We start from the raw sequence: 10588 nt of genomic DNA, 5'->3' as shown, positions 1-10588 counted from the left end.
CTCAGTGACCTTAGTGCACGCGCCTGTCTGTGTCCACACATGCGCTGTGGGGAGGGGACAGCAGCACACACGCACTTGATGATGAGCACACACATACACACACAGGTGAGCGACTAGCTTAAAATACCGCGAGGGCGTTGACTTTAATCAAACTGTATAAAGCGACTGCTGCTCTGTGATGGGAAAGGACTACACGGGGTCAAAGGTCACGACAGAGGGAGGCGGAGAGGGCAGGGTCGTTAATTAAAACAGCGTCGTAAACGGTTGGACGTTGTTGCTCTGTAGTTTTCAGCAGAAACAGTTGTTTTTTGGCACTCCTGCGCGTGCGTCAACGTTTAACGGCAATTTTGATATTTTTTCGCTATTCGGTGAGAAAAGTTAGTTTGGACTGTTTTTTTTACCTGTTTGAAGACGTTTCTACTCAGGTAACTGTTACAAATACACAAATATCTGCTTTTTATGTGTTTGAACGATGCTAAATGCTCAAAATATAGCTTTTAAATGTTCAAAAAGTGTGTTTTTTTTAACTTTTGGTCGGCCAATTTAATCTAATTAAAGTTGTGTGCTCTCTTTTTCCATTTTGTAAAATAACAAACAATAATGTTAGCTAGTTGAATCACTGCAGTAGATAATATATGTCTTAATGTAGTCACAGAGGCCTTCAAATCCCCATCTTTAACATATTTAGATCAGCTGTAAGATATGTCATACTGGCACTCAAGGGGGAAATCCTGTCACTGCCCCTATTTCTGTTCCTGCATCAACAACCTGAACTCTCTCTGACACCATCCAGGGCCATGAGGTTATGCAAATAATTTATACTCTGCGATATTTTGTGTCATTCAGGAGGTTTCCCTGACGTCAGCAGCAGCAGCAGCAGATCTGGAGAGGCTTCAAATTCGCTTGAGATGGATGAGCAGGTGAATCCACTGGATAGGGACCACTGTCTGTCTGTGGTTCTGCCAGGAGGGCTGGAGAAGCATGCCACGGTGCATGGGAGGTAGGCCATGTTACAAGAGATGTCAATGCCACTTTTTTAGCCTTCTTCTTATGCTAGCTCAGACTGCATTATGGGAAATGTAGTACCTTTTTTAAACCTTGACTCACAGTGACACCAAATTGAAATATGCCTCCTCCTCTTTGTGATTTTTAGTCTGCATGAAGATGTTTGAATTGTTTCTCTGCTAATTCTGGATATTTCATCCTTAAAAGGTCTCAGCTTCATAGTAAACTTTCACCTGCATGATATGAGCACCCTTAAGACAGGTCATTTCTTTTCTTCCTCTTCATAGTAAACCAGTAATGGACCTCCTTGTGACCCTTTGCGCGAGTTACCACCTCAACCCGTCTGACTACACTGTCGAGGTTCTCTCGCCCAACAAGAACAACATCCGCTTCAAGCCGAACTCTCCCATCGGATCACTGGAAGCAGATAAGATTGTGCTGAAGCCTAAAGCCACAGAGGAGAAGATCAGGAGGCCGTACATGCCCGAGGTGACAGACTTCAGATGGACAGTTCTTCTTGACTTTAAAGTTTCTTTACAGAGAGAATGTAATAAGAGTTCATCCTTTTTTCTTTTTCAGCCGTCAGTGCGCCTGCTGATCAACTACAACAAGTCCCACAAGGCTGTGGTGCGCGTGAATCCCCAAGTGCCCATTGAGCTGCTGATGCCGGCGGTGTGCGACAAGTGTGAGTTTCAGGTAGAAACGACCATTCTGCTGAGAGACGCGCTGTCCAACGAGCCGCTGGATCTGACCAAGAGCTTGAACGAACATGGCGTGAGGGAGGTGTTCGCCAAAGACACAGGCGTTGAGCATCAACAACGAGACAAGACACCTGAAACAGGTATGTTGGAGGACACAAAAGTCACATTGACTCCTCCCATTGTACACAGAGGCTTTCTACAGTGGCCCTTAAACTGCAGTTTAAACACATCGATCCTTCTGTGTTCTCGTCTATTGTTCTTTTACTATTCTATTCATTGTCTGCAACAGCTGTCACGCCGACAGAGGTCATCACACCACCTCCTCAACAAGGTAACACACAAACACTTGAACACAAAGCATCAGATTAATCTTGTCTGAGTCAGATCATTGTTGAATCAAGATGTTTCTCCTTGGTTCAGACCCACCACAGATGGAGAAGAAGCAGAAGGAGAACTCCGGGTTTCTCAGCTTGTTCAGGAAGAAGAAGAAGAAGACTCAGACGGTACGGTGTGTCAGCAGAGTGTGATAGACGTGGTGTGAGTTCTTCTTCTCCTCTTAATCAAATGTTCCTCTCTCTCTCTCTTTTTTTAAAGGAGGGGAGTCAGAGTGCTCCACCTTCTCCCGGGCTCAAATTGGGAGTCAGTGCGAACGTGCAGAGTGTTTCTTCTTCTTCTAACACTCTGACGGTAGACATGCCGAAGAAGAGGCGAGCCCCTCAGCCGCCCATGGGTGGGTCACTCAGCGTCCCCAACAACCTCACCACCTGTCATGTAAGAGGAGCACAGGTGGGCTGGTCAGGGTGATTAACGCCTTCTTTTCTTCTTCTGCTTTCCTCCCTTACTTTTTATATACTTGTTTCTTCCTCCCATATCTCCTTAACCTGTCTATCTTTCTGTTTCATCTTACTCTCTTTTCCTCACCTTCTTCTTCTCCTCTTTTTCTTCTTCTTTTCCTGTTCACCTCTTCTTCCTTTTCACCTCTACCTCTTGTTCACCTCTTCCTCTTCTTCACCTCATCCTCTTCATCTCTTATTCTTCTTCACCTTGTCCTCTTCACCTCTTCTTCTTCTCTTCCTCTTCACCTTTTCTTCTTCACCACATCCTCTTCTCTTCTTCTTCTTCCTCTTTTTTATTCACACCTCCTCTTCCTCCTCATCTTTTCTTCCTTTTTACCTCAACTACTTTTTCAACTTTTGCTCCTCTTCCTCACCTTCTCTTCTTCTCCTGCTCTTCCTCTTCTTCTTTCGCTCTTCCTCCCCACTCCCCTTCTTCTTCTATCTTCCCCCCCCCCCTTTTTACTCTTCCTTACTCCTCCCTGTCTCCTTCCTTCACTCCCCTCCCCCCTTTTCTTCATCTTCTATATCTTTCTTCATCTTTTGCCTTCATTCTCTTCTTTGTTCCTTTTCTTTTACTTTATCTGATTCATCTTTTTTCCTTCTCTACCTTTTCCCCCCCTCCTCCTTGTATCTTTTTATCCTTAACTCTTTCTCTTTCTCTTCCCCCTCTCCCTCCCTCCGTAAAGATATCAGTGATGAATGTCGGTCATGGTTCTGACAGCTGATTAGATTCAGTGCATTAGTGCGTCTGTCTCTCTCCGTGTCTACCAAAAAGAAAGGTTGTAATAAATGAAGGTGAAGAATCCTCCAGTAACATCATTATCTGTCTGTAGAGGTCTGCAGAGTCCACATTAAGGAGCACCAAGAGGAGGGCCCCTCCCCCTCCCTGTGTGAACCACCACCTGGAGCCACATGCAGACACTGAAGGTAACATTTTTCAACTTTATGAGGATTCTAAAAAAGGCTTTCTGACTTCTTTGCTTCTGAAAGTATCAATAAGGGCAGTTTGTCGCCATCTAGTGGTGATACGTGAGTAAGCATCCCTGAAACATGCCTGTTCAAATATCCAGATTGACCTTTTACAGTATTTCAGTGGAGATCCAGAAGGGTTTAAAGTGAGGTGAATTCCCGCGTCTGCCGAATCCTCACGGCTTCTCTCACTACCACACGAGGTCACGAGAGATTGAAGTCAAATCAAGATTAAAATGTCAGAGCGAATACCATCAAACGGGCGATTTAGCCGTTAAATCCAGCGCGAAAAACTCTGCTTTTATCAGCTAGAACAATTTAACCCCATTCAGGGCAATTAAAGTGACCCGGAGAGCGGGCGTTCAGGGAACACACTGGCTTCAGTCTGCTGGGAGATAAATCCCTCTATTGTCTGAGCTTTCATTCCTCGTATTAGTCCTTCTGATATGCTTTCAGCACCTGGTGCATGGCTCCTTCTTTGTACTGATCTGCTTTCACAGGCTCCAGGGGACAATGACATCTCTGTGATAAGGCAAAGGTTATTAGGGATCTGTAATTATGTCATTATGTGAAACTTTAACTTTAAGTGAGGCAGAGAATCCTCAGGTTCGGCTTTAAAGCTCCTCTGCTAATGTTTGATATGGACCAACTTTGACCAACGTCTCATCCGTTAACATGCCGTTTTTCTTCCTTGCTTTTGGGGCGCCGTTATGTCGCCCTACGTTTAAACAATCAACGCTCGAAGTGCTTTAATTATCCGGCCTCCTTTGTTTCTTTAAGTCCAAAAGAATCTGCTGACTCTGCACCAAACCGAATCAAAGAAAACAACCATCCCTCCTTCTTCTGTCCTCCTCCACTCACAATCACAGTCTCTTAAAGTTCCACCCTTCACCTCAAGTGTTTCCTGTTATTTTTTTAAACCTGTAGACTGAGGATGGCTGCTTTCTCTCCTCCCTGCTTACAGACTCTGTGTTACCTGATGCGGGTGATTGATCGGGGGTTGCTGCTGCTGCTGCTGCTGTCTCCTTTCCCTCTCCTCCTTCCACCGTCCCTCTTCCTCTTCCTCTCCGTCCTCCTCCTGCGTTGGTCTCTTCTTCCTCCTTCCCGTCTTAGTGGCTTTTATATGGATGTGTGTCCTTGTCGCCCGCTGCACTTAAATACTATTTATTTATCCTGTGTTTTTATGTTGTGTGCTTTAATTTGCTGTTCTGTACTTCTTTCTCATGATGTTTTGGGTTTTTATTCTTGTTTGTGTGTTTTTCTTTTTAATTAATCAGACTTTTTGAACTAAGTGTGCCTTTGATTCAAAAGAGAAACCAAATCAGAAGTGAAGTAAACGTCAACATTTGTGAAATATTTATAATCCTTCATTGTTTTTCCAGTTTCGTATTTTGTTTTTATGACAAATTTCATAAATATTGTCTTTAATGTTACATTAAAAATATCTATCATACATTTCTTTCTATGTTATTGATTCTTTTTGCATTTTTTAATAATTTAATTCGATTTTTTTCTTTGATCTTTTGATTTTTTTTGGATCTTTCAAGTTTTCTTTGATCTTTCCTTCCTTTGATCCTTCAAATTTTCTTTTATCTCTAATTTCCTTTTATCTTCTTTATCTTTTATATTTCTTCTGATTCATTTGGGTATTGTATTTTATTTTGAGATGTGATGTTTTACAAAATATGTACAGGATTTTTTTCATTAATCTTTTTCTTTATAAAATAAATATGAAAATGTATCTCTTAAATATACATACTTGATGTTATTTCAGAAACTATGTCACTGATTGTTCATCTGGAGTGTAGTACTGTCTGTATTTCATGATCAGTTCCTCTGATTTGAGTTTGAAAGATGAATTTCTCTGGCACTAAATCTGTCCTATTCCTCCAGGGACTCTTGACTCCCTGCACCCTTTGGCCGACCTGCAAGAAAGTGATGAGTCAGACTCTATAGCCCTGTCGTTCTCATCATCGTCATCCCCACGACCATCCCAATCACGGTCATCCTCATCCTTCTCACATCCATCGCGTTCTCGTTTCCACGAAGTCGCCGAGCACCTGCCTTCTTTACGAGGGAAAGACCTCTCTGATGCTCGCTGTGCCCTCGCCAAAGTGTTGACGTCGTCTGTTAGCAAAGGAGCGCTTGTGAGGCGTTTGGGCTCTGCCACCTTACCAAAATTACGCAGTTCCTCTTTTATGTCGGTGCCTCACAGGCGCTCAGAAAATGGACTCGTCTGTGTAGAACTTGATCCTAATCTACCAACCGACCCCGTTGAGCCGGAGTGGGAGGATCCGATTCAGAGGAGGATGACCACCTTCAAAGTGGTTCCATCCAAGAAACAGAGGTCAACAGATGCAGAAATCACCCTGAGGATCCCTGAACACATCCAAATAGAGAAAACCCCAACAGAAGAAGCTTCTATGCAGGTTGGGGATGACCAACCTGAGGCAGAGGAAGATCCATTAAGAATGAAAACGCCTTCGATGAGTCCTGAGCACTCTTCTGAGGAGGCTCCAAAATCTCCTCCAGATCTGGATTTGGACAGCAATCTGGGCTGCGAAAGCTCAAGTCCATCTGACGTTGGGGAAACCATTGAAAGAGATGAAGAAGAAGAATCGGAATCTTCATCTGAGGAGGTGAAAGCAGACGAAGAAGAACCTGAAGCTTTATCAGAGGTGGTTAAAGCAGCAGAAGAAGAACCTGAAGCTTTATCAGAGGTGGTTAAAGCAGCAGAAGAAGAACCTGAAGCTTCATCTGAGGTGGTTAAAGCAGCAGAAGAAGAACCTGAAGCTGTGATAGAAGTAGTTAAAGCAGCAGAAGAAGAACCTGAAGCTTCATCTGAGGTGGTTAAAGCAGCAGAAGAAGAACCTGAAGCTGTGATAGAGGTAGTTCAAGCAGCTGAAGAACTTCCAAGTGAGTTTCAGAGCAACTGCGAGGATCAGAGTGATGTCCTTCGAAGCCTGAGTAGAGAGTCTGCAGAATCAGAAACAGTTAATTGTACTACAAACGCTCCTGAGAAAGACATTGAGGAGGATGGGGATGACTGTTTCCCTCCACCTCCTCCACCTGTGTTCTTTAGTGAAGACGTAGACGCTACAACCGCTTCTTCTCAGCCACCATATCTGACCTTGAACGGGCAGATTACTGAAGAGCACCAGAATGGGCGCTCCACAGCCTCGCTTTACAAGTTGGCAGTCGCAGAAACACCTGAAGAAGAGCTCAGCGCTTCCCCTTCCAGGTTTGCACAAGCAGTGGCATTGGCTGTGCAGAGGTCCCGGAGCCAGAGCCATGGGAAAACTTTAGGCCCTCCATCTCCCAGCGGTCCACACAGCACACTCCCATCATCGCCGAGGTCTATATACCAGTTTGGTGAGTATTACTGATGAGTATGTTTTTATTTTATAGCTCTGGAATTAAATCTCAAGGTTTACACCAACCAGAACCCTCCTAATGTCTAGGAATGTTGATTTAGAGGGTTTGGGGAATACTATGTGTTATTTTTTTTAAATAATAAAAAAAGAATTCTTGTATTAACGTCCGCCATTTTCAGATCAGGAAACTTTATTGAAGAAGTCAAAGCAGTGTGAGGTTGTTGATCTTTTGTTGCCATCCCTGTCAATCAAAAGTGATTAAACAACACCCACACAGCCGTGTTAACGACCTCACCATAAATGATCTCAGGAAGGTTTTACTTCTTTCTAACTTTTACAAACTTATGAGTCAAATGATGATTTTAAATATTTATTATTACAGGAACTTACACAATCATTTTTGAATATTAGACCTCACTAAAACCATGACGCTGGACAGCTTTATAAATGTTTTGTGATATATGTCAGACAAAATCTCACAAGTGGAGCTAATATTCAGATAGGAATGATAACAAGTGTATTTCTGGATACTCGATGTCGCCCAAAACTTCATGTTTACCACTCAGTCTTTGAAACATGTTGCCTATGAGGAACTCTGATGTAAATATTTGTCTGTTTTTGGCCTCCTCTCTGCTTCAGGTGCCTGAGCGGCTTCCTTGCCCGTCTCTGAATGGAAGTGTTTGTTTAGGGTGAGGATTCAGAGACGACCAAGGACGCCAGACTCAAAAGGTCAGCTTAATAAAATCCTACAGAGGACTAAATCAACTCTCCTGACGGGACGCACACTGACTTCACTTTTATTTTTTTCTACTTTCTAATTTTTTCTCCTCTCAGGACGCGTTGACTCTTCTTTTTTTACTCTCATGAACTCTCTCTGTTTGTCTAAGACGCCAAATGCACAGGACGTGAATTGTTGAACTGACGACGTCCTGTTTTTTCTTTACTTCCTTTTGAGTTCTCATTCAAGACGTGCCAAATGACATAACGCTGACGTGAGAGCTGTTTTTTTCATTATAATGTCGTGTAAGTCTTATTCTATATTTGTGCCAGTATTTATGTTTCCCTTGGGTGTTCTTTTTTTATCCTTAAAGACTTTGAATGTGCAGTCAGAACCTGGTGTCAGACTGGTTTGCTTTTCAGCCACCAGGTGGCAGTAGAGTATTGTTTCTCAGTGGAGACCCTTGTAACATCAGTTTTTAGTGCTTCTTTTTACTGTATGAATGTTGCTGAATTTATCACAGATTTAACAGAAAATAACTAAAAATGTTCTTTAATAACTCAGGAGCTAAACATTGAGTAAAATATTCTAATATTTGATTTTAAGAAGGCTTTTATCTGCTCAAAAATCCACTTTATTTCTATACAAAATAACAGAAAATGCTATATTAAATGCAGACATGGTTTCCAGAATTTAAAGCACCAAAATAAATAAAAAACATCCTTGTCAGAAGCATCAGTTTTATGCCAAGCATCTCAACACCTTCCTGAATAAACTCCGTCCACTTTGCTCACATGCACACACTGTTATGTCTTTAACGGACCCATACCTCGGGGCAATACTGCACAGCTATACTTGGGTGCCAAAAGAATCCGCACTACTATACGTATTGATCCAGCCCTGGCCTTGGAGGGAACAGCAAGGAGCTGGAGACCTAGCCAGAACCGCCTGTGGCTAAAGCTCCATGTTTGCCAGGCCTGGACTGAGTGGGCTCGCTTTAAGACTTTCTTTCTCTCTATTTCTCTCTCTCTCTTTTGCTCCACCTGAGGAGAGATAGAAGGAGAGAGAGAGAGGGAGAGAGGGGAGGACGGGTTGCTGGTGGATGATGGGAGGTGACCGTTGACCCTGTCGTGTTTCCGCGGCGCTCCCCCCAGAGGGGGCGCCCGGCCCTCAAGGGCACAGCCGTGTCACACTGCCGTTGTCATGGAGAATGCCATTACCGCCCCTAAGGGAGAGAGCCACGTCTAATGTTAAAAAAAAAAAAAGACTATGGAGAAAGAAACATGCTGGAGAGGAGCTCTTTCCCTGCCCAAAGCAATGATATCCAATGTTAGTGACAACTCTGGCATTATCCTTTTTTAGCGTTGAAAGGTTGAATTTCAACCTGAGCGGAGATGTTCATGATTATGCAGACAAAAGAACGCTCGATCCATAACGCAGGATAACATGAAATGCTAGTCTGTCATGTACATTTAAAATCCAGAGGCTGTCAGCGCAGAGCGAAAACAGCTCCACAAAGAGGGTTCTGTTTATTCCCATCTCAGGAGACGAGGTGAACAAACAGGGTGCGTTTAAATCCTGGTGGACTCTTCAGTCACATGAGCGGTTCAAAGGAACTAACGAGGAGGCCGCGGTGTGAATGCAACACGCACACCTGAACAAACGTGGAGTGTTTGACCACAACTATTGTTATTATGTCATGTGTTTGTAGATGAAAGCAGCACGGACGACTTCTGAGTGTTAGACAAAGGAAGCATTATGTGTCTAGTGTTCTAAACCAGTGTTGCATATTTTCAAACAGGAGACAGTACAGCAATTTAATGTGGACATATGGTGGAGCATAGGATTTAACCTCAGACTCTACAGCACACACACTCATTCTCTCAGTTCACCTCCCACAACACTGCCCTTCATCTTTTATGGGAACAGGAAAAGTAAAGACACAAAATATTAAAAAGATATGAATTCAGAGATTTTTTGATTTGGTTCACATTGTTACACATGAAAAAGAAACGGCATGAGACAGGAAATTTAGCTTCCCCATATTAACTAAAGGATTTATTGGTTTTAATTTTTAAGATGGTTTTCTTAAAGTAATTGGATGTTCAAATATTTTAACAAATATTAAAAAGCAGTAACACAAGCAACACCAGAGCATTAAAATGTAAAAAATGTTACAAAATTGCACTTTGAAATGTCAATAAAGTATACTTCAAAATGTTAAAGAAAATGTGTTAAAAAATGTATCAAAAATGTAACTAACTTAAAAAGTGTTGATGTACTTTGAACATTTAAACATGAAGACAAGGGAAATTGTATTTTTAAAAAACACATGTTTAACATTTTTAAAGAACTCATGTTTCACATATTTAAAGTACACATTTTTAACATTTTTAAAGTACACATTTTGAACGGTTTAAATGATAATTTTTGAACAACACTTTGCTACACACTCTCCATGTTGCTGTATATTTCTCTGTCCTTGTTCCACCACATTTTTCTTAACAAAACACACATCTTGCCATGTTTTTTTTTATTTTTTATCTGGTCAAATGTTGCCATCGGTCAAGCATGAGCCGCTGGTATCACAGCGATGGCGGTGACTAACTTTCAAGGCGAGAAATGAGTAAGTTTGTATTTTTGGACTTGGTTATCTTGGGGGAGGTGGAATTATGTCTAGAATGTATTAATTGCACATTTAACACATCTTATAAGCTGCTTCTTATATTCATGTCACAAAATGAAACTCTCATCAAACTAAATTCCTCATTCGACTGAGAAAGGTCAGTTCCTCTGAGGAAAATTAAAATTCTCCACTTTTTGTGAAACCCAGAATAAGTATTTATTTCTTGGCCCACATGCTTAAACCTACTGCTAGTACAAATAAAACACACACACACACACACTTGCTTAAATCAATAGCACAATAGGCCCACACAAATAGCGGTAATGCACATTTATCATTTATTTATTCCTTCATCTCTT

At 42.1% G+C, this 10588-nt stretch overlaps 1 protein-coding gene across 6 annotated transcripts in view; it reads left to right on the top strand.

Moving 5' to 3' along the window:
* Positions 1–10588, top strand: part of LOC117808120 (protein cordon-bleu-like) — a 32931-nt gene continuing 22343 nt past the window's right edge. The window contains exons 1-11 of one of the 6 annotated variants that reach the window (XR_004630147.1): positions 132–425; positions 847–1000; positions 1293–1494; positions 1585–1846; positions 1996–2037; positions 2127–2209; positions 2301–2492; positions 3376–3469; positions 5405–6883; positions 7525–7614; positions 7720–7997. Coding sequence is in view for 4 of the 6 variants with exons in the window: in XM_034677647.1 (XP_034533538.1) it covers positions 909–1000; positions 1293–1494; positions 1585–1846; positions 1996–2037; positions 2127–2209; positions 2301–2492; positions 3376–3469; positions 5405–6883; positions 7525–7532 (2454 nt within the window). In the remaining 2 variants the exon portion in view is untranslated. Of the gene's footprint in view, positions 106–130; positions 426–846; positions 1001–1292; positions 1495–1584; positions 1847–1995; positions 2038–2126; positions 2210–2300; positions 2493–3375; positions 3470–5404; positions 6884–7524; positions 7998–10588 lie in introns of those variants that run through there. The other 5 variants (XM_034677649.1, XM_034677647.1, XM_034677648.1 and 2 more) reach the window with 5 other exon arrangements.

Source organism: Notolabrus celidotus, chromosome 24 (genome assembly GCF_009762535.1).
Source record: "Notolabrus celidotus isolate fNotCel1 chromosome 24, fNotCel1.pri, whole genome shotgun sequence".
NCBI lineage: Eukaryota > Metazoa > Chordata > Actinopteri > Labriformes > Labridae > Notolabrus > Notolabrus celidotus.
This window is presented reverse-complemented; position numbering and strand designations above follow the sequence as displayed.